We start from the raw sequence: 24,297 nt of genomic DNA, 5'->3' as shown, positions 1-24,297 counted from the left end.
AGAGACCTATGCTTCCTGAATCTAGAAGAAATCAGATTATCATTTACACATCATAGAATTCTTGATTCTCTGACTCGCTTATGGAGAATGTGCTTTATAGATACAAGTAAGGAAGTTCTGCCTGGAGTGATACAGTTAACACCGAGCTGCCAAGCAAAGGCTCGCTCCATTTCAGCAGCTTCACAGCCACACAATTCAGTTTGGGTGAGTCTACTTGTTTTAGGTGGAATCAGTACAGTTTTGTACCTGCTAGGGCCCCAAAGGCCCTATAGAATTTTTATTCAATATGCAGGAAAGGAAGGAATGACATGAAGATATATATATATTTTACATTCTCTTCTGTGTGTAAGGAAAAGAGCTTCTCTACAAGGATTTGCAATAAACCACTCTCCCTGGGGAACCAGGGAGCTGGGTCAAGAGAATTGCTCCTTCTGAGGTCCTGGTAGGGCTTTTGTTTTCTCAGCAGAGTTGGAAGGAAGCAGAAAATCAAACAGTGTTCCAAATCCTGTTTGAAACTAGAAGGGGCCTAATAAATAAGTAAATACATAAATAAAATAAAATTGTTGGATACAAAGTCCTCCAAATTCACTGACTGAATAAGGTAACCCTCACAGGGCAGAATTCTGTATTTTGTGCCCCAAAAAGGAGCAGAAAAGATGTATCCAAAGCCATTAAATTGGCATTCAAGCTTGCAGCTGCCCCCAATCAGCCTTGTGACCAGAGCCACTTCAGACAAGACAAAGATGAAGCCCAGGGGCCAGAGGGCTGGGAAGCAGACAGATCTTTCGCCAGGAAAGTTTGCTCTCTGCATATGTCTGCTCTGTGCTTCCTGGGCGTTTTCATTAGCTTACCCACAACACATTCCCACCTTCCTCCTCGGAAACCCCAAAGGGGATGTACCTGGATAGGAAGTTCTCCAGGGACTGCTTCTTGTCTTCCTTGCAAACAATGCCTTCTTTCTTCTGTTTCTCCATGTCTTTGATTCGGGACTGGAAAGTATCGATCAGATCAAACACAGACTTCATTGCTATAGGCACCTCATAATATTGCTGTTTAAGAAAGAATAGAAAGTATATAATGTATAAGAGTGTTTCTTCCATCTGCTCAGAAAACAGGGAGCACAGGAGAAATCGAGGGAGCTCTGAAAAAAATCAGAGCCTAGAGGGCTCAGTGGCTTAGAAACTCTCTCCTGTCATTTTACTTCTGCTGATGCTGTGAACTTCCGAATCCATGAGACAACTGCCACTTAACTTTTATGAGGATTGCTTCTCAACTGCACTCCTTTTATTGGAAAGGGTCCATGCCTCCTTCACCACACATATCTTATGTTCACTTCCCTACCTCTGGGACTAAACTGGTTCCTGTTCACTACACAATTGGCGGGGAAATGAGAAATGCTTTATCTAACACAGGGATGGAATAATGTGTTAGAATGTTCCACCTGAGCAATAAGGGTAATTGTCTACCAGAAGTGGACTTGTTATTTGGCCATTAGGAATCTGCAAAAACTCTTTATGATTCCCAGAGATTATTTTATTGAGTGACCATCACTAAAAATTAGGTTGCTTCCTTAAGTATTCTCAGAAAAGAATTGGGATACAATTCAAGGATAATGAAATTAAATTTGCTGGATCATTCTTGTCTGGACTTACAACAGCAACCTAAGCTATATAGGCTCCCAGTGGGAAATTAAGTTGACCAGAGGATGTTAAAGCTGGCAGAAACCTTAGGGATTATCTAAGATTGGAAGCCAGCTGCACAAGTACAAGAAGAATTAATCCAGAAAAATACTGCAGGTTGAATCAGCTATTCGGATAGCCAAGGCAGACTTTTTCCTGGTGATTTTCACATAAGCATGATATACTTCTGTACACACATATGGCTAAGACAGTGGACACTGGAGCAAGTCTGTATGGCTATGAAGTCCAATGCTAACTAGGTAACTTGTGTGATACTTAACTAACCTGGACCTCTGTTTATTCCTCTGCGAAACAAAAGTAACTTTTGTTATTTATTTTAGATATCTGAGATAAAGGTCATCGAGAGTTAAGCTGAGTGCCTGGCATAAGGAAAGCACTCAATAAAGTTATCTATTTTTGTTATTTTTTAAAAATGATTCTTCATACTTCAGAACCTTTGTCCCCAAGCATATGAACAAAGTAGGTATAAAACCTTACTGTCTTGTCCATATTTGATCAAGAATTAAACTTGTAGGCCCTTCCAAAGTAGGCCTATGTCAAATCTGGTTGTCTTGAAGGCAGAGGCCAAATACTCTTTATCTCTTATCCCCAGGGCCTGGCACACCATAGCTATTCAACAACTGTCTAATGAATGCAAGACATTGATGTTACAGAAGAATTTAATCTGAGTCAAATAAGTGGGGCATAAGAGGTCATCCAACCCAGTCTTTTTCAGAGACCACATTTCTGGACACAAATTCTAAAGACCAACATGGACTATTTGGACCATTTCAAAATTTTCCCATTTATAAATTAATGTGTGTTCACTCATATCTAATAGACTTGGTGACAAAAAATTTTAAAGTTGCTGTTATAAGGAATGGCACCACATTACCTAAATCAGGAACCCATACCTTGACTCTGAGGTCCACATCTGTTAGCACCATGAAGAAGTCATCATAGGTCATTCCATACTCTTTCCTCAGCTCACTGATGAGGTGCTGGTCTACCAAATCCTCATCATCCACCACTTGCATGGGTTTCTCATTATCTTAAAGCAAATGAAATGTGAATTAATATGGTGTGACAAGATAGAAATCAAAAGAAACAAATGGGTAGAAGCTCTGGGCCTCCAGAGCTGTTAATTAGAACAGCTTACATTAGTTGCACATATTCAACTAACATTTGGTTTAAATAAAAATTTACAAAGTGAATAAATAAATACAGAAATGACTGAATAAGTAAACTCATTTTGAAAATCGCTCTTCTAAAGAAGACCAAGCTCCATCTCTGCCCATCTTGGTTAAAGTAAATCATTAGGAGCAAAATGAGGGACTGATGAATCATCCCTGCAAGAAGACTGCCACCTCACCCAGTATGAGTCATCACCCTAATTCAGCAGGGAAGTAGGCAAGGTACTTTTACGTTTTATTTAATTTTAAAATTTATTTTAGTTTTAGCTATTTATTTAAGTCTAAAATCTGGGTCTGTTTCTCCCTTTTATTCTACAATCACTTTGGAAATCAGTGAACCATGTCATTGCTATAAAGCAGTGGTCAGCAAACTCATTAATAAACAGAGCCAAATATCAACATTACAACAATTGAAATTTCTTTTGAGAGCCAAATTTTTAAATTTAAACTTTTTCTAACACCACTTCTTCAAAATAGATTCACTCAGGCCATGGTATTTTGTGGAAGAGCCACACTCAAGGGGCCAAAGAACCACATGTGACTCAAGAGCCATAGTTTGCCGACCATGGCTATAGAGACAAAGGAAAAGTATATGTTCAAGCCTAGTATCAAGTTCACCTGGCACTTGAAATAAGTCAAACTATTCATAATCCAAAATTTTCAAGTCAATATAATTTTAAGACAGTGTTACTAAACTTATGGAAGTTTTAAACCATTATCTATTTGTTTTCAAATATTAAGTCTTAAAAATAAATTATTATAACTCAGAATGGTTCCTAAAGGTGCCACTGGGTTAATAAGAGATATGAAAATGGCAACTGCTATGTCTGGAAAGCATTTTGGAAGTGATAGGACAGCTTTATTTATTCCTTCTCTCTCATACAAGTCACAGTGTTTCCTTCAACTCTACTAGACATTTTATCTCCAAAATAATCCCCTGTACTTTAATATAAGAATTTAAACTTAACAAATATGTGATTAATAGATATATTAGTGAAGAGAATCTATCAGTTATTATTAACATTGCTAACCCAATGAATTGTAGTGCAGTAGAAACAACCACCATTTTGCAGATACTGAAGTTATATAGCTTGAGTACCATTGACCATCACTCTTGTATTTATTTTTTTAAAGAAACAATTATAATTTAACTATCACTTTTGTTTATTTGATTAGTTTTGTTGAAAGCATATAAACAAGAAACTCAATTTCTCCCAAGTAGATCAAAATGAGAAAGGAAATAATTTGTTTTCCTTCCCAAATCAAAACGGTTCTTCATGGAGGTGGTCCAAAGGCAAGGAACCTACATGAGGACCAAACGCTGTACACAAAATGAAAAATAATATACCTCATACATACAAGCTATTTTTATTTTTTAAAAATATATTTTATTGATTTTTTACAGAGAGGAAGAAAGAGGGATAGAGACTTAGAAACATCGATGAGAGAGAATCATTGATCAGCTGCCTGTTGCATACTTCCTACTGGGGATGTGCCTGCAACCAAGGTACATGCTCTTGACCGGAATCAAACCTGGGACCTTTCAGTCCGCATACAGATGCTCTATCCAGAGTCAAACCGGTTTCGGCCAAACTATTTTTAGATGCACATTTTGCTCTCATTGATAAAACATAAATCAATTAAAAAGAACTGCTAGATCTGTGTTATTGTTTTTTATTTATTATATCTCGTTGAGTAAAAAAACCTAGTTGCAGAATAAAATGTATAGTATGACTTTATTCTTCATTAAAAGGAAATAAGACAAAAGATAATACATCCACATGTGAATATGCACCGGAAAAGGTCCAGCAGGACATACAGCTGTTAACAATGGTTGTGAGGAGAAGCAGAATTTGTCACTCCAGAATATGCCTTTTTTTAGGATAGTGACTATTTTAAGCTGGTTATTTTTAAGAAACGACACTCAGGAAGAGAAGCTTTTACCTTCTCCCTGAAGAATTTAGACAGAGGGCCTGCTCAGGAAGGGAGATATCATCATAGATAAATGTAGTTTAATATAAACTCGGTGTGATGGAAATGAAGGAACCTAGTTAGGCCTCTTTGATCAAAGTCTTTTCTGGGTCTCATTGTTAAAGTTAGCCCAACAAAATTTTATTTGTCAAAAGTTTGCTTTACCATCTACATGTAAACTGCCTTCCTGCACTTTGAAGTCTCAAACAACTCCTACTCAATTTGTCCCTGGATCCTATATTCATAAGGAACCCTTGTATGTACATAAGTAATAAGATTGGTCATTTTATCCTGTTAATCAGTCTCTAGTTACTTTGATTATCAGGACTTAGAAGGATAAAAGAAAAATTATTGTTCTGCCCCGACAGTTGCCTCTGGAGAGTGGGGAGAGGTAGGGTAGAAACTTTCATTGTTTACTATATGCATGTCTATAATTATTTATATTTTAACGTGAAACATATTTTACTTTGTGATTAGAAATAATTAATAATGAGAAAAAGATCATTTAAAGACTGATTTTCAAAATGCCCTTAACAATTTCTTTTCTGATTCTAAGATTTTACAAACCAGATTTTTATCTCAAACTTAGGAATTGCTACTTTTAGTTCCCAACACACATTCATTTTTGTTTTTGTTCATTAAACAAAATATTTGTCTCTAGTGTCTGGAACTGATTCTGCTTTGGGTGCTGGATTCAGAAATAAGTATACTTCAACAGAGTTCAAGTTCCTAATCAGAATAAAAAGTAGACTATTAGCATTTACCTAACAGATAAAATCACAAAAACCATTGAGCGGTTGAGACAGAAGGGAGTTGGAGATTATAGCAGATTTTTAAAATGGCCCCATTTCTCCACCCCTCCCTGTACCCACTACACTCTGCCCAGTAACTGTGGCTCCCTGTTATGATGAAATGGGTTGAACTCTCCTGCCTTTTGATTTTGTTTTGCTTTGTTAGCACAAGTAACACAAATAGAAGCTAGAAGTGAGTTTGCACATTTGGAATTGCTCTTGCCTAGACCATTACTATGATTACATATCCACACCAGACAACTAGAGAATAAGTCAAGTCATGTTACTCTGGTCTCATCCTAGCCAGGGCTATTCCAGATCAGCTGGCACCCAGTTGACACCTAGCCTTTATGCAAGCCCAGCCAAGATCAGCAGAACCACCTAACCAACCTGCAGCTGACTGAAGATACATGAGCAAGCCTAGCCAAGCCATGCCCATATCAGTTAAACCCTACAAACTTGTAACTAAATGAATATCTAATGGTGTATGCCATTGAGGTGTGTGGGTCTTTATTACATAGCCTTATTGTGTCACTAGATAACTGTTATGGACATTTTCAACTCAGTCACATTATTGAGGTTGAAACTAAAGAACAGTATGTAGTGCATGCTGTAGTGTGCAGTCCAGATCCTACTTTCAGACTAAGTCTGCTGTGAATGTGAATAGCTGAGTCCTTTTAAAAAGTGTTTGTCATAAAAAAAAAATAGCTGCCTTGCTCTAAATTACACCCATACTAAAGGATAGCCATATTCAATGGTTGATGCAGTGTGTGGGTGGGTGGGGGGGGGGTAGAGAGGGGGCTATAGATATAAAGCTGTTCTTTTTACTTTAAAGTGAGCAACTCTGATGGGCCAACCTCATTACAATTCAAAGTCTCCCTTTGTCATCTAGTATCCCTCATCCCTCATTCGTGTGGTTCCTGGGGATATTCCTCAGTAACTTCCTGCATGCAAATCTCAAAGTCTCCATCTGTTTCTCAGGGAACCAACTTGTCACAGACCCCAGGGAGGGAGCAACTTGCTCAAATTCTCAAAGCTAGTTAATAACGGAGTGAGGGTTAGGACTCAAATAAAATGACCTCATTTCCTTTCCAGTGCTCTTCCTGCTTTACCAAAATATGTCACACTTAGGATGGAAGGGACCAAGATTTAAATCAAACTTAGTAACTAGGATGTGGGAAGAAACTAATCTCATGGTCTGGTTTCTCCTTTCAACTAAAATATTTTCTGAAGTGTTTTGACTGAACATGAGAAATAAACCATTCTGGTCTTCCAGACTACAGAAATATCTACATCCCAAATGAATGTTAGAATTGAGCAGGAGAGTCTGCCAACAAAAAGCAATAAAGGCACTGATTGACACTGTATCCAACTAGGGTGGTGGCAATTCTGTGGCAAGACAGAGTCCACTTCTCGCTGAATTCTGAGTAAGGTACATGTGAGGCCAGCTCCTGTCTCCAGCTGCCTGCTCTCTGCTATGGTCTGCATTCCATCTCAATCAGGGTTGGGTCAGCAAGAGGTTCTCTGGGAAAGCAACATAATTTTGGCAGCTTCTTGTTTTGCCAGAGCTCTGTAGTTCTTGTCAAGGGTTGCATGGCTTAGAAGCAAATGTTTGGTCGGGAAGCATCCCATAAACTGTCCATCTGCTTCTGATCCAGTTGAAATGATTCACAGATTCAAGCCCATTTGGTGGAATTTGGTCATTCCACATGGCCTGCCCCAGACTTCAGAGTACTGAGGAGGGGCAGGGGAAGGGTGAACTCTGCTGTGTCCTGGTAAGGACTGGCCCTGCATGTGGGACATTTGTCTGGTTTCTCATGTTTTAATAATTCCAACTCTAAAAGTCGGGGTCAAATTCAGGTAATAGCATATTTCTTATGGATTTGCTCTTCTATGTCTGACCATAGAAAGCAATGACATGCAGAAAAATTCAGCATCAATTACAACTTGTTAAACACCAATTGTCCCAGGCATTATGTTTGAAGTTTTCATCTGTGACTAATTCTTCTCTGTAATATCTATGGTTTCTCCTCCTTCCACCCTCCCATCCCTAAGTGCAAGCCATGCCATCAATGCCTCTGGGATACTTTAGTTCCTCCCATTGCTTTAGAAGTTCCCTATCTCCTCTAGCACTTTTCAAAGTGTAACCTACTGTCTTCATTCATCACAATCACCTTGAGTTCATATTAAAATTGCAATCCTTGAATCCAGACCCTTGAGATCAGAATCACTAGTAAGGAGACCCAGGAAACTGCATTTTGATAGGTTTCCTGGGAGATTGTTACACACACTAGCAGCAGAGATAAAATTCATATAGTTGGCATAGCATACAAGCCACTTAAATCCTGGACTCAGTCTGACTTATTAGCTATCTCTTAACCCTTCTTCCATACATTATACGCTAGCTCCCTATTTTCAGTGTCCAGAAACATGCCTTCCCTTTCTGGCATGCTCACCCTACCCTTCTTCACATGGGAACTCCTAACTAGCTGGGTTACTTGTCTTCACTTCACCTGCACACTCATAACATTTTTACATTCTCTGTAACAATGCCTATCACCTTTCATTGTAACTAATATTTACACACCTATCACCCTACTAGATAGGAGCACCTCACAATGGGCCCTTGATCATAGATCATCTACGTTCTTGTAGCCTGGCACACACAGGCACTTGACACAGATTTGGTAATCATGAAAACATCCCCTAAAAAAAGATATCACATGAAAAATAGGGGGTAATAAGGGATAGAGCAAAGAAATTGAGCAATTCTGGTCTGTGTACAAAACCCATCATCAAATCCTTACACTTTCCTTTATCTTTTGAGCCCCAGTGCAATTTAAGAAAACATACTATATACATCATTTTAAAAAAAAATTTGGTTTTCATGTATGAGGTCTAAAAATTAAAATAATCATATATATATATATATATATACACACACACACATATATATATATATAATTTTTCTGTATATTATTTCTTGTTTTGACACTTTAAAAAGCTTGGGGAGCAACTGTCCCTCTCTGGGCTAACCAATTCTTAGAGACAGCAAAGGGCCAAGCAGGGAGCCGGTCTTTGAAATGCAAACTAACCAGTCTGGAGCCCCCAACCCTTTCTTGGCCCATGGAACCCAGGAGACAATATTTCTCTGCCTTAATCATTTCAGAAGCAGGTACTAGGCAGCTAGAGACCAATTCTACAGCCCAAAGCCCACTAAAGTCATTCACACTAACCAACGTAAAACTATTCACCCTATCCTGCCTTGCTTTTCCCCATGAAAACCCCAATTAAGACCATGGCCTGGACTCTCTCCTCACTCTTGCTTCTACTTCCCCAAAACCTGGTGTTTCTTCGTGGCCCTGAGGAATACTGCAGCTTCCTCTCTGGAACCCGTGAGTAGTAAATTCTATTTTTCTTTGACATTCCAGTATCTTAAATGGCATTTAGTATGCCGCTCTATTCACCATCAGACCTTAATAATGTCCTGGGGTAACATATAACATAAATGAAACATACTTATACGGCATTTAAAATATGACTATTTTATTCAAGAAGTCAGTAGGAGCCAAAGGTCTCTCTGTTGCACTTTGGATAAACCTGGAGAGCAAGACTCCAGCAGATGCTAAATTGCTTTTATCTCAAGAGTATTGCCAGAATTGCGGAGCTGGTAGGTTATTTCAGTTTGGATAACGTTGGCCTCCAGCTATGGGATTTACTTCCTTTTAACTGGAAACAGATCAATTCAAGTGACTTTGTAGTTGATCTGTGAATGGTCCTTTGCCTGCTTACCATCAATCATTGTAGGAGGAGTGACTGGGTTACTATACTATATTTTGTATTAAAAGAAGGAGCATATAGGTATTTATATTCATTTGTATTTGCACAAAGACATACTAAATGAACAAATAAGAAATCATAAAAATACCTATGGAAGCAGGAATAACAGAGTAAAGGGCCCAGAAATGGGTGTCAGACTTATTTGAGTATAACTTTTTATGACCTCTGAGTTTGGAATTTAAAAAAAAAAGTATCATTAAAACAATTTAATAAAAACCAAAAGAACCTTATTAGAGTCATCAGATACCAAAAAAATTTACTTAGTTTCAAGGCACCTCTGCTAAATCCACCCCCTTTTAAAAATTCTGATATTTATAATACCTTCTCTGATGGCAGCACCATATTCTTCTACCACTTCAAGCATTTGACTTATGAGGTACTTTACAGGTCTTGATTGTCAGGGGCTGATCTTGACACTGATACACTGGATGCTAGGGGCAGCTGAGGGCAGTGGAATGGGATGACTAAACAAGTTAGGAGATAGTCTCTCTAGCCTCTAGGGCACAGAGTGATTGATAATCAAGATTAAATAAACAGAGAAGGACACTGCAGCCAGTGTCTGGAAATCTGCTCACTCACCCAGCCTGGCCTCTCAGCACGGGGTGACAGAGTCTAGAGAAGGCAGCTGCCAGACTGTGTCACCAGTGATGAAAGGAGGAGTTGGGGCAAAGGGTCAATTTTTCAGGTACTCTTGAGAGAAAGCAGCATTTCTGCATTTTTATGGATCCTGGCAGTAGTGAAACTTGTCTTCAACGGGATCAAAATCAGAGAGCATTTTATGGTGAAATGTATTCTTTTATACTCATAAAAGTTTGGGATTTTTTTAAAAAGAAATTCACCTCTGAATTCCATATTCCATCCTAGATCTATGTTTTATTTTATTTTATTTTATTTTTTTAAATATATTTTTATTGATTTCAGAGAGGAAGGAAGAGGAGAAAGAGATAGAAACATCAATGATGAGAGAGAATCATTGATAGCTGCTTTTTTCATACCCCTTACTGGAGATCAAGCCCGAAACCCAAGTATGTGTCCTTTACTGGAATCGAACCCAAGACCTTTCTGTCCCACTGAGCCAAACCAGCAAGGGCCTTCATCAACATTTTAAATGCCACTAGCAATTAAGAATGCTTTTATGTGTTAGGTCATTCTAAATCCTCCCATACAGCACTCTGGGCTGGCAAAAGCAGATGGGCTTATGCTGCACTGGAATTTGCTCAAGCCTGGATAAGTTTGTTAAGCTGATGCTTGAAATCTTCAGGTAAGTTTCCTGGTATTCATAGGTCTGTTATCTATAGTTCACATACATGTAGGAAGAAGGAGCATGTGGGGGGACAGCTCACATTGGAATTATATGTGGGTCTCTGCTTTTTAGGTCCAGTAAAATCCTGGAAGAGTACAGAGTGCTTGATTTATTTTTAAGGAAAGTAAGGCCATCTGATATATTTCCAGCTGAAAATCGGTCAAGGCTGGAGTTTGGTTCACTGAGACCATGAACACGCCAATTCCTACTTTCCCATGGCTCACTCCCAGACTTGGCTGAAAGTACTATGGCCTTTCTCATAAGGGTAACCTGGGACATGACACAAAGACTTAAAGGCCTTCCAGGAATTAAGTGAGGAACAAGATAAAAGCACTCCAAACCATGTCCAAGCTGCCATTCAGTGACAGGCAAATGGCCAAATCACCATACCTGATTTTCAATAGGACAAAAAAGAAAACCTCAGTCCCTCTACAGTTCATATTCAGTCCAGATGTCTGGAAAGCAGCAGGATTAATGCTAACATTTTGCCAAGGTACCACCAGATGCTTATAGCGGAACCATATAGAGGTTGAGGTAGGAGACATAATAATTTCCCAAACATCCCTCAAATAAGGCATGAGAATTCTTTGTGTGAGAGTCTGTGGTTAACACATTTGACATTGGGAACACCTGGGGAAGGATTTTCATCACCAGCCAGAACCCATTCCTGCACCGGATTGAATGCCTACTTCCTCTCCAGACATCTGGATCATAATTGAACTCTCTGGCTCATGCTACTATTTGAAAATCCAGGAAGCAAATGGTTGAATCCCAGTTAACCACTGAACGTATGCCTTTGGGTATTATCACCAGGAGTAGTAATACAGCCTAACCTTGCAGAGCAGTTGTGAGGGTTCACTGTCAACATTCTGTAAACAGCAGAAAATGATTACAAGTATTTTTCAATTAGAGGTGCTCTACTCTCCATGATAGCTCACTGATCTCCAGATGCCTGCCAGAACCAACAGTGGTGATGATGACCACAGTAATAGTGCTCGTTATGTGACGGCTATTTACATACATTGCCTCATTAAATCCTCACCGCAGCCTGGAAATATAAACTATGTTCTAAGCGGAGAATTAGGGAGTGGCTTGGCCCAAGATGTTCTCACCACAAAGAGGCAGTGACTGTGTTTCTAAAATGGTTTGTTTGACTCCACAACTTCTTTGGTGTCTCCTGTTTGTATGCTTGTTGTTTCAGTTAAGGTAAGGACATTTAATTGTTCCCCTTGCCAAACACACACACACATACATAGCACCTCCACAGATAAATCACTGATCCACAGTGGTTTAGGGTGGGAAATTGGGAAGGAAGCATTTAATTTTCCTTTGGATCCATGTCAGGAGTATAAGGTGGGCTAATGAAAGAAAACATATAACTGAAACTTCCTACCTGAATACATTCTAGAGATCTACTGTACAACACGTGCCTAAGGCAGTGGTCGGCAAACTCATTAGTCAACAGAGCCAAATATCAACAATTCAACGTTTGAAATTTCTTTTGAGGGCCAAATTTTTTAAACTTAAACTTCTACTAATGCCACTTCTTCAAAATAGACTCACCCTTGCTGTGGTATTTTGTGGAAGAGCCACACTCAAGGAGCCAAAGAGCCACATGTGGCTCTCGAGCTGCAGTTTGCTGACCACTGGCCTAAGGTTAGCAATACTGTACTATGAACTTAAAAATCAGGTAAGAGGATAGATCTCATATTGTGTTTTTACCACAATAAAAATATGACTTAGAAAGCTAGACCATATTAAAAATCAAATTGACATTATCATGGCATAATTATGACTATGTGTTCAATTATACTAAGATCACATGACAGAAAAATCTGTGAGCTAGTGTGTTATATGTATTGAAGTTAAATGTTAACTAGTGGGGAAAGTCTCTTTTACATCCTTTCAGATGTTTTCAGATGTAATGTATTTTATGAAAAACATACAGAATATATAAATGGTAGAATATGAAGTATTTTCTTTATGGTTAAATGAGAATAAAAAAGTACACAAAGCACGTAAGAAAAAGGTTTAGCTGCTGTAGCTGGTTTGGCTCAGTGGATAGATTGTTGGCCCTTGGACTGAAGGTACTAGGGTTAGATTCTGGTCAAGGGCATGCACCTCAGTTGCAGGCTCGATCACTGGCCCTCTAGGTAACTAATTGATGAGTCTTTCTCACATCCATGTTATTCTCTCTGTGTTTCTCCTTCTTCCTTCTACTCTCTCTAAAAAATCAATAGAAAAATATCCTCAGCTGAGGATTAACTTACTAACTAACTAAGGCCCTGGAGATGTAATAATTAGAGAATAAGTGGGTGGGGCAGATTTGGGGCTTCTGACTCTGAGGCTTAACTACTCCCAGTAAGTCTTTCAATGATCCCAGGGGAACCGCAATGAGTTAGATGTCAGCTGCCCAATGACACTTCAAGAGTCCCACACGCATCATTAATATGAAAATTGCGAAAACTCTACATTCAGCCAAATTCTTCTGCTCTCCAAAAGGACTTGGGCATAGTTCAGTCTACATTTCAGTGACTTTTCATTTATCTTAACAGCTTCTTTCAGCCCTGGTTAATTCCCTCCCCAGCCTTGCCAGACTCAAGTAGTTCAAGGGTCTGGCAGGTTCCCATCTGTGAGTGAGTTGCTTGCAGCATGAAGGCTGCAGGAAGATCAGATGATGCTACTCACAGGCAAGAAGACCCAGAATCCAGAAGAAAATTTCTGAATACCTCTCTGGTTCTCCCCATGCTGTATTACTTCTCTCTTTTTTCTCCACCTTACTGGCTTTCAAACCATAGAGTACTTGCATATTTTTCATTTAAAGTGTCAGAAACTTAAACCAGAACCATCAGAAATGGTATGCAAATAAAAATTAGGCACAACTAAACTTTGTTGCCAAAGGAAAGAGCCCTCTGGATATCTGAAGTTTTCTGTGATTCCCCACTGACCTCTCCCATACAATATGTCCCACCTTAGCTAAGAGAAAAACAACAATATAATTAAAATAGTTAAGAGAACCTAGCTGGAAGTGGTCGATTTTCATGGTGCTGTTGTTGACAGGGCCAAAGATGGTGATCACAGAGATTTTCCTGGTGGCCATCTTGCAGAAACTTTCCAGATATTCATCACGCTGTTGCACATACATGTTGTTCTCAACCTTAGGAGCGGTGATCAGCTAGAGGTGAGTGAAGGCAAGCAAATATTAATTCATACCGATAGTTTTACACTGAGGCAAAATCCAAAGGGATAACTTGGAATAGAGGGTTGGTAGTGACTTGACACCAAAACTAAATTAAACTAAGTTAAGCTATGCTAAGCTAAACTAAACTAGACTATATGATTCAATTGGACAGTTAGCATAATCAGGGCCAAAAGACTGTTTGTAAAGGGTATTTATTTTTAAATGGCTCCAGGAAGCTTAGATTTTTCTCTCATTTCTACTCTTTACATTCCTTACTAGTGCCCATGTGTCTTGGTTTTCTCACCTGTGAACTCTGCACAGCAGAACTAATTGTTCAAGGCTGTTGTGGACACTTGATAAATACTTGACATGTAAAAATTGCTTGGCAAATCTTCCTTATCCTAATTGGCTGCTCTGACATTTGTGAATTGAGTGGTTACTACTATTATTTCATGTCTCACAGGGTTGAGAGAATTTCATAGCCAGGCCGTGAGCACTCTGGAACATTCGATGGCTGATGTCTGCTATGAACACTGTCTAATCATTTGCTTACTCATCGCTGGGCTTAGAAGTCAGCCTCTATACATGTTATCCCATTTGACGACATTCAAATATATCAGCCACTTCTCTACTTGCCCATCTAACCTGATGAAATGATTCTGAAGTCTGTCACATGGCATTTCTCAGGGGGGACGTTCTTTCAAATTCTTTCTCAAAATGGTTAATGCCTAGTCCCAGCTTGATTCTGCTGTTTATTTTTCTCCGTCAGAGATGTTTATTGCTTCCTGTAGGCTTTCCCTTCTAAGAATTGCCTATGCTTGACAAAATATTATTCCTCATGGAAATCAAGATGTGTGCAATAATTTTAGGGTGGAACATTAACAAAGGCTTTCTGGGATAGTTATATCACTTTCTCAGATTGTTATTTATTTTAAGTAGACATGATTTCATTTATTTTTTATTTTGTGTTTATAAGCCTGTTCCATTGGACATGATGGGTAGAATATGTTTGTTTAAGAAATGTAATTTTCCAAAAGGAAAAATAATCAAATTTATTCATTGATTCTACTTAGCCTTAAAAAAGACTTAAGGTGGCTATAAAAAGAGACAGTAATGGCATTTGGGGATTGTTTGTTCGTTTTTAATTAGCTATATGACATCTGAAAATATTTGCTTAGGTGTTTATGGTAACCCAAATCTTGGGAGTTTTATTTTCAGTTGGGATGTTTTATGTTTTCCTTGCTGGTTATTCTTTGCTTATAAATACACTATTTATTTTGAGATAAATAAAGTGAATGTTTAAGGGAGAACACAAAATAGTCAAAACAAAGGTAAGATTTACTGGTTATGATTTTGGACTCCATGAAGGATAAGCCCATGTTTAGAATGTGTTTAGAGGAGTATCTAGGGCCCAGTTGCTCAGAGGCTAAATGACTGATAATTACCTGCCTCTATAATTTCAAATCCATACATAGACTCCATTTTATTCATCTATTTTGTCATGAACCTTTAAAGTCCATGGACAGACCATGATATGACAGGATTTCAAGAGTCTTCAAAATGCTCTCTGGTCTTCTCCCCCTTGTACACACCAGATAATTGAGAATTTCACACGATATATACAGAACTTCATCCTCCCATCTGGAAGTTTCTCCCAGAGATCTGTGAAAACAGTAATCTTAGGCCAATGGATATCCAATAGGAATCACACTGTAATAAATCAGAAGCTCTAATAATGTTTATTTTCACCTTGGGACCTTTGCCCAAGGGCGCCTTAACCCATGTGGGAGGTGACATTCATCTTTCATGACTCATTTCCCAGTTCCTGGCACTCAATGATCTTGCCCTAGGCTCTCTCTTGCTAACCTTTCTTCCTACTCTCCTTTATGTGCCCTCTTCACCCATAGCCAGACCATTCCAAATTACAACATGAAAGAAATCTTGGCAGAGTGGCACAGAGAAATGGTGATTATAGTCAAAGTTGGAGGGCCTGCATTTTAATCCTTATTCAACCCCTGGCTTCCATGTAGACTTAATAAGGTCATTTAACCTTTTGAACCTTACTTAGTTTTCTCATCTTTACCCTGAAACAACTTCCCTGCCAAGCTCACAAAATAATGAGAAAACTGAACAAAATAAATAAAAAGATGCGTGTAAGGCTGTATGTACCCAAGTACCATACTTGTATGTCACCCCTGAATAGTTCACCCACATTCCTTCCTCTGCCTTGGCCTATCTTGCTCATCCCACCCAGAAAACCCTCTGGTCCCCTCCAACGTATCTGATGCTGAGACATTCTTCAAATGCAGCATCCTCCCTACAGTCTTTTCTATTTCTCAATGATCACTTTTTCTTTTTCATTACTGTTCTTAGAGTCTGCCCTGCTCACTTGGAATTTATGAATTGCCTTGATTCACTATTATATTTTATGCTTATGCTTAGGGCCTTCAGAACTTCATGGCCCTGAAGCCCCAGGCCCTACCACTGCTGTGCCCATGGTTTTCAGGAGAGCAAACTCTGGCCCACATCCCCCAGGTTACATGGATCATTCCAGCCAGGAGAGGGGAGTGACTCAGAAACACAGTGGTCCCCTACCTATGAGGGTCTAGCTGCAGCCCACAAACCAGCTGGTTTAATCTGTTCATCAAGTTCACATCAGGGAAAGTAGAAGAGGCTGATCATCTGAATATATTTTAAGGTTTCTTTTTCTGTGTTTTGACATCTCCATCCAATTAATTTTCTAGTTTGGCAATATTTCAAGCAGTACTTAAAATGGTAACCATTTCCAATCCCTTCTTCCTAAAGAGAGCATCCTAGGACTTCTCATTATTGCCTGGTACTTGGCTTCTTTCTAGTTTATTGGCGATAAATCAGGGCAAGTCTCTTAAGTTTAGAACTGTGTTGTGGTACTTTTTTATGTTTCCGTTCCAAAAGTGTATTGGCACAAAGAGCCTCAGAGTATAATGAAGCCAGTTTACATTAATAAATGGAGCGAACAGGAATGGGAAAAGCTAGGGAGGAAGTATTTTAAGTCTCAGATCATTCTATATATTGTGTTGGGCTAAAAACACTAGGTTTTCATGAAATTCTGGAATATAGTCCTTAAGGTAGTAGTCTGTCTTAGTAAACCAGAGCTTTATATTATTTTCTAAAATTAAATTAATTAAGTATATTGCTATTCGAATATCCAGATTTCTGAAGTAAGGCTGAAAGTATAACCCACCTGAATTACCAGAGCTTCAAAGAATGCTTAACCTTGAACTTGAATCTCTCCAATTCAGCACTACGAGGCCTCTTCTTAATTGACAAATTGGTAGATCCTTGGTAAAAAAATGATGGTTTGACAGCTACACTCCACATAGTCCAATGTTTAAGTGATAAACAGCTTATCTATATTCTCACCATTGACACCCCCACACTGACACCAGCCAGTCTGAGGGATTAGGTTAACTGGGATTCAATCTATTGTTCTTGATTGACTGCCGGGAAAGCCAGCCAGTTGAAGTGCAGAGAATTAGCTGGGTATTCAAGGCAGAAATTCTACATTGGTGCTTCGCACAAATGTTGACAACTGCTACACCTTACCATTTATCTGAGTAATTTAAGGTGTGAAATGAATTTTTAAATATCTGTGTTCAAATAATAAACAGGGAAGTTTCCCCTTCACTTTATGGCATATGCCCCATAGTCACTTCACAGGAATGGGGGAGTGGCTTGAGCATGAGCTTTAAAGTCAGACATACCTGAGTTCTAATTCTGGCATTGCCATATAATAACTGTTCACTTTGGGAGCCTCAACCTCTTTAAGCTTCTGTTTTCTTGTCTGTGAAATGGAGTTAAGTCTTTCTTCACGGGATTGTCATGAGAAATTAAACTGCACAGTCACAAATAGCTGCTGGCAGGATGTGCCCCTTTTCTTTGACAGACTGAGAGAGGCAGTGGGTTTGAAGAAATGACCTCAGACCCACCTGGGTGTAGCCCCTTTGAAGGCTTCTAGGATGCTGTTCACCCAGCCACAACCTATACCATTGCTGCTAGTGTTTCTCTAACTAATTACTTATTAAGTAGAGGGTATGTGATGTTTTCATATCTAAAAATGATATTAATAAATGCAAAGCATTGGAGTTTTGTGATAAATTGTAACAGGGTACCAGGTTACTGAAACGTTGGGAAGATAAGCTCAAAGGCCAGCACAGTTTCTTGGAATTCAAACCTCATTCAAGTTTGAGCTCACCTGTTAGTCAGAGGCCAGTCAGATGTATATGATGTCAGCTGAACTTGAACAAAATGCAAAGCCTTAAAGAATATTAATTGAATCCCCAGCTTCCAGAATAACGTCAGCCATGTTGGGTAGGGAAAATGAGTGGAAAAATGATCAATGTCACCAATTTTGTTTTTCACCCAGAAACACGGGTCTCTTCACTCTCTGGTCAGAGTCTCTTCTCTCCATCTTTTGATATTGCATCATGTTTATTTCATCTTGTCTTTTCTAATCTATTCTTATTTTAGATGTCATTGGCTATTTAGAAAACACAGTTTAGATATAGTCATCAGCTGAGCACACGGGCATTATAAGACTGAAATGCCTCTTGTTGGGGCTTTCTGTGTAATAACAAACCCAGTCCTCTTACCAGCCACCAAGAGCCACGTTGCCATGAGCAATTCCAGCTGCTTTCTGTTTTGCCTCACATGACATCAGCAGAAGCTGTCATCTGAGTTTCATTTGCTAGAAATTTATGATCAGGGTTACTGTTAAAAGCAGAAAAGACCCAGCTGGGCTTTCAAATCTCTGACTAAGGGAGTGGAGAGAAAGGGAGGGTAATAAAAGGCATGACTAATACTAGGGATATGTATAAAAACTCTTTTCTTTTGACTAATGGAAGCATTTACCCATAGGTGCACAATTATAATCCTGACAGTTTACCCATGATTATTTTTTGCCTGGTTAAAACTTGACCACAAGGAACACTTTGCCTGCCTTGTTGGCTAAATGGCAGGATTGGGTGATGTCTTTTAGCAGGCTGGACCAAGTCCCAGGTACTCAGGATGAGGGCAACAGAGCACACCACTAATGCTTTCTCCCAGCCCAAAGAGTGCAGTTTCTCCCCCATGGGTTCTCTAGCAAAACATTTAAGTACCAGGTAGGGTTCTACTCTGAAATCAGTGATTCTTTTGATTCTACTGGAACTTTTCTATTCAAATTTATATATTCTGGGAATAACCAAGTAGCTGTTAAACTACTCTAGCAACCTATCTTCTGCTACCCTTAGTTTATATAGTTACTTTAAGGCTCTGGTTAAAACAAGTAACAACATACAAAAAAATAACACACACACACACACAAACACATACACAAAACCTGTAGAATCAATAAAAACATAGGTCTTGTCCTACCACATAAATACACCATTGATGGGACAGCTAAGAGAATTTAAGGTCATGCCCCACCCATGATAAATACCACAAGGGACTCTGCTCTAAATTACACTTCAAATGCACATTTAAGCTTTGAAAACCACTAAAGATTAGATGGGTAGCAGAGTCTCTCTGGCTCAGATGATTAATCAAAATTTAGGCCAGATTGGAAAAAAAAACACAAAAAACATAAAAAAACCCTCTGACCAATGCCCTGAGAGAAGAATGCCTAGCTTGTTTGGTGGAGAAACACAGGGTGTGGAGTCACCTTGTGCCTTCAGTAGGATAGATGATATCCTCAGACTCACCCAGGTACCTGAGGGCATCATTCTTGATGCATATCACCCAACATTAATTCCTGATCTTTTCCCCTAAATTATATAGTACTCTTTTCCTCATGGACAGCCTGGAGTAGAATGCAACATTAAGAAGCTAGGGATAAAATCCTGGAAGGGCACTAGAAGAGTGGGTAAGGAGACTTGGAGAGCAGATTAAACCATGTTCCCTTTGCTGATGAGAAATGCCTTTACCTTTACGATGAGCTAATTCCTGTCTGAAGCCCTTTTTCTGGGGTTTGACAAAACGCTGTTGTTATTCTTTGGATGGTGGCAAGTAATGGCAAATAGATAGCTACTGAGATGTATAATAACTGTGACTCACTCAGTCCTACTGGCACTCAGAAAAAGAGACAAAGTGGAAGTAAGGACTGCTTGTCTCCTTACACACACACACACACACACACACACACACACACATTCATGTTCATTTTATAGCGTCTCAGGGCAACTGACATCTGGACTCCACGTTCATATGTGTCTTTAGGGTGTTGGAAATTAGAGCAGCTAATCCAGCTCCTCACACTCCATCCTTTTGGCCTCTTACTGGTTGGGCAGTAATCGAAGAAAAAGCCTTTTCGATAAAGGGATGAAGATTTCAGACCACTGATCTAAAAACATTCCTGAGGGCCACACCAAAAAGGGCCCTTCCCCACTCCCAGTCACACCTACTCTCCACCAGGACTGCCTTACTCTCCCCTTTGTGTTTCCCAATTCTTGATAGAGACCTAATAGGGGGAGAGAGGAGAAACCTTGTTTATTTCCCCATACCCATGCTTCTGGTTTCTCAGATCATAAAGAGGGAAACCCTTTTCCTAAGGGTGTCGGAGTCAATGCATACCATTTTAGGAACTTCTTCATTCTGTTGTTATTCACTGAACTTAGTAAAATGGAGCTGTATCCAGAACTATCCCATGGAGATGAGGGATGGGTCCTGATGGGTTTGGAGGAAGCCGGCCACCGGTGCTTCCCTGGGCTCATGTCTAAGGTCCCCCTCGCCAAGGCTCTGAGTCTGTGTGTGAAAGGCTCACAGAGCATCGAAACCCAAAGGGGCTGATGGCCGGGCCGCCCTGCCCCGACACACCTCCCCATCTTCTGCACACCGCACAGGTGCAGCCAGGGCCAGCAATGTGGTTTCAGAAAAAAACAACAACACACCAAATCCCCGCTCAGCCCCCAGCACAATGTCCAGGAGAAGGTTACTTACGAGGAGCCTTCGCTTGCCTTCGAAGGAGCCCAGCAGGTCGGCCACCAGCCTCTTGGGGCTCGGCGGCAGGTACCTGGAGGTGGGCTTCAGGTGGTGGCCGTCCTGCTCAGCGGGGCCTGTCTTCTTCTTCTTGCTCTTCTCCTTGTCGGGCCGGCCCTTCTTCTCCGCCTTATCCTTCTTCGCCTGCTTCTCACTCTTGAGCAGCTTGTCTGCCTTCTCGCTCTTGGCCTTCTTCTTCTTCTCCTTCTCGGGCTTCTCCAGCTTGTCGTGCTTCTTGGCCTCCTTGGCTTTCTGCGGGGGGACGTTCCCCGCCTGCAGCTCCTCCTCCAGCTGGGCGGCCGTGGGGGGCCGGCTGGGGTCGTATTTGTCCTCATACTCATTGCTGAGGATCTTGTCCTGCGCTTTCTTTTTGGGGGGCTTCCCTTTGGCTGGCTTGGAAGGACCTGGCACCACCACGGCCGGGTCCCGCCGGTCCGTGCGATTGTCCCTGGAGCGGCTGGGCCCGGCCCTGGTGCCGTGCGCCCCTGTGGGCGCAGGCGAGGCAGGGAGGCCCTCGGAGCCGCTGGCCTTGCTGGGGGGCCTCCTGGTGCTCGGCGGCGGCGGCCTCTCCCTGGGCAGCTCCTTCCTGGGCGGAGGGTAGAGATTCTCCGAGGCCACGGCCCCCCGGGCAGTGGTCACCTCTGTGGCCGTGGCCGGGGGCCTGTGGGCATCTGGGAAAGGATGCAGCCGCGGGGTCCAGGGCCTCTGCGTGGTCGGGAACGCCGTGGTGGTGGTCGTGGGCCTCGCAGCCACAGTGACCACCCGCGCGGTGGCCCGAGTGGCCGTGGGGGCGGGAGCCGGGGCCAGGGTGGTGGCCCTGGGGGTGGGGGGTGGCGGCGGGGGCGCAGCCGTGGTGGTGCTGGTGGTGGTGGTGGTGGCCGGCTTCCTGGGCACCTTCCCCCGACTATCCCTGGTCGGTGGCACATGCACCCTGCGCAGCTCTTCCTTCCTCTTCTCAGCGCTGGGGCCAGCCCGCTCCGCGCCCTCCGCCACCACCTGGCCCTCCACCCCCGAGGCCTTGCACTTCTGCACGAAGCCCTTCTGCCGGACCCGCTCAATCCTGCGGATGGGGCCCTGGTCGATGACCTCGTACATGGCCTCCAGCCGGACCGGGTAGGGATAGCGCTCCTCCACCTGCAGCGTCTTCTTCAGCAGCACCATGCCGAACTTGCCCTTCTCCAGCTTCAGGAAGCCCATGAGCTTGGGCACGAGGCCCGGGTCGAGCGGCTGCTCCAGCACGCGGCCCTCGCTGGTGATGCGGCGCACCGTGCCGGCCTCGCCGCCCGCCTGGTGGAATAGCACGATCTGCTGGATGTGGCGCTCGGCCAGCTCGCAGTACACGTCGTCCTTCAGGAGGCTCATCATCAGGCGGTAGTAGCCCTCCGCCGCGTGCGGCGCCGAGATGACCCACACGCGGTTCTTGCCCGCGAAGCTGGCCAGGATGTTGGGGGAGCCGGACCCGGAGGGGAAGCGCAGCAGCGATCTGGACCGGGCGGAGGATCCCTCATCGCGGACCATGTCCTGGGGAGAAGGCCGGGAGAAGGCTGCTGCTGCTGCTGCTGGCCTCCTCCTTTCCGCTCTCCCCTGCAGGGCCCCACCGTGAAGGTCCAGCGGGGCTGGCGGCGGGGCCTTTTCGTGGGGAGCTATCCGCAGCACTGGCACACCGCCGCGCCTTCTCAGGAGAGGCTGAGGGTGCAGTTCTCCCAGCGGGGTCTTCTGGGTTTTCTGAGGCCTCTGTGGCGGTTGCCTCTGCGGCGGTTGCCTCGGCGGCCGAGGTGGCCTCCTGTGGTAGACAGGGGGCGCTTTCTGCCATCCCTGGTGGCTCTCTCTGTTCACAGCCTGGGGGTGCGGTTCCGACCCACACACCAGCCACATGGCCACCAGCATGGCCAAGCTGGGTCCCATTCTCCAGGTCATGGTGCAGTCCACTGGGAGAGGCGGCAGCGAGGTCCGAGACAAAAGGGGAGAGGAAGGGGAGAAAAGAAAGAAAATTATTTAATTGCAAACAGCTGGGCGGCATGTTCCCTTTCTCCAAGTGGGCCAACGCCTGGGGGGAAGGGGCGGTTAGGGAAGAATAAGGAGGGAGGTCAGGGAATGGAAAACAGGGTGAGATCCTGTTACGTTTAAGCCCCTCTGATTTGTCAGCACTTAGCAGAGGCAACTATGGTCAGCAGGAAACCCAACTCGGTGCCCCATTCAGCGGGCTCTCACCCTTTCATCTGACTCTCGGATGCTCCGGAGAAAATGCACACGGAGCGTATTAATTATGGCAAGAACCTCGTTTCAGTCCTTCAAACAAGCAACAAAGAAGCAATCACACCGAAGGCAGAAGGGATTACACACTTACACTGTGGCTCATGGAGATGGAATGCGGAGGGTTTCACAGGCAAGCTGAAGTGTGGTCCCAGGACAGTCTCCTAGACGAAATGCCTTTCCTCCCAAACCCTCTGTCTCCTCTGCGAGGCTGGGGCACACGCGCTGCAGCTCCAGCTCCCGAAGTCGCCTGTCCTGACCCGAGGGCTCAGCCAGCGGCTCCCTGCTTCTCTTTCAGACTGTCTCTTTACCTTCTTGACAAGCAGGGTGAGGTGGTGACGGGAGCTGTCCTTTTAGGTCCTTGCATCTCCATTTCTCTGCAGTTTCTCCTGGGTCGTCTTGTCTCTGTGTGTGCCAGTCCCTGTGTGGACAGACAGGAAGCCCCTGAGTCTCACTCTTTGCTCTCTTCAGAGTTCCAGGATCCTTCTTATCACCCTTTCCCCCACAGTCTGGCTCAGTCCCTTTGTTTCCGAGCGGAAAGGCACTGGGATTAATATGTTTTCCAGGCTGAGGGAAAACACAGGAATGTGATGTTGAAAATAGGCTTTTTCTCTTTTCTCCTGTGCCTTTCTCCTCCCTTTATTTCTCCCCTCCTCTTTTCCTTCTCCTTCGTTTTCTTCTTCCTCTGGCCTGGATTCAGTCCCAGGAATGCCAGGACAACCTCAGTTTTTATCCAGACCAAACTCAAACAACAGCAGCCACTGGAAATCAAGGAAACTTCACTAAGAATTTAACAGATCAGCAAAACACCGCCTCCTTCCCATTTCAGCACGTTGAGAGTGGACTCCACTCGGTGAGGAGGGAGAGGGCTGTTCTTTGGGTGGGGGAAAGTTTTGAAACACTACCCATCATCATAAATCACTTTAGAATAGGATGGCTGAGGACTTAACCCCTTCCACACCGAGTAATCTGGATATTCTCCCTTCCCGTCTGTGCTCATGCTGCACTTTGGGACGGGAAAATTCTCAGATTTCTGCATTTGGCTGCTTGGTTTTCCTAGAGACAGATAATCATTTGGGTCAGGGTGCTT

The 24,297-nt window shown here is 42.5% G+C and overlaps 1 protein-coding gene across 2 annotated transcripts in view; it reads right to left on the bottom strand.

The window, feature by feature from the left end:
• The window catches only part of CCDC80 (coiled-coil domain containing 80), a 34,883-nt gene extending 10,825 nt beyond the window's left edge, over positions 1–24,058 (bottom strand). Inside the window, exons 1-5 of one of the 2 annotated variants that reach the window (XM_036445792.2) lie at positions 23,302–24,058; positions 20,916–22,882; positions 13,796–13,952; positions 2,594–2,730; positions 901–1,049 (exon numbers count right to left, since the gene is read on the bottom strand). In XM_036445792.2, the coding sequence (XP_036301685.1) occupies positions 901–1,049; positions 2,594–2,730; positions 13,796–13,952; positions 20,916–22,871 (2,399 nt within the window). In that variant the 5' untranslated portion in view covers positions 22,872–22,882; positions 23,302–24,058. Of the gene's footprint in view, positions 1–900; positions 1,050–2,593; positions 2,731–13,795; positions 13,953–20,915; positions 22,883–23,165; positions 23,281–23,301 lie in introns of those variants that run through there. The other variant, XM_045583993.1, reaches the window with a different exon arrangement.
• Between the last annotated feature and the right edge of the window lie 239 nt (positions 24,059–24,297).

The sequence above is a fragment of the Pipistrellus kuhlii genome, unplaced genomic scaffold (assembly GCF_014108245.1).
Source record: "Pipistrellus kuhlii isolate mPipKuh1 unplaced genomic scaffold, mPipKuh1.p scaffold_m20_p_2, whole genome shotgun sequence".
NCBI lineage: Eukaryota > Metazoa > Chordata > Mammalia > Chiroptera > Vespertilionidae > Pipistrellus > Pipistrellus kuhlii.
This window is presented reverse-complemented; position numbering and strand designations above follow the sequence as displayed.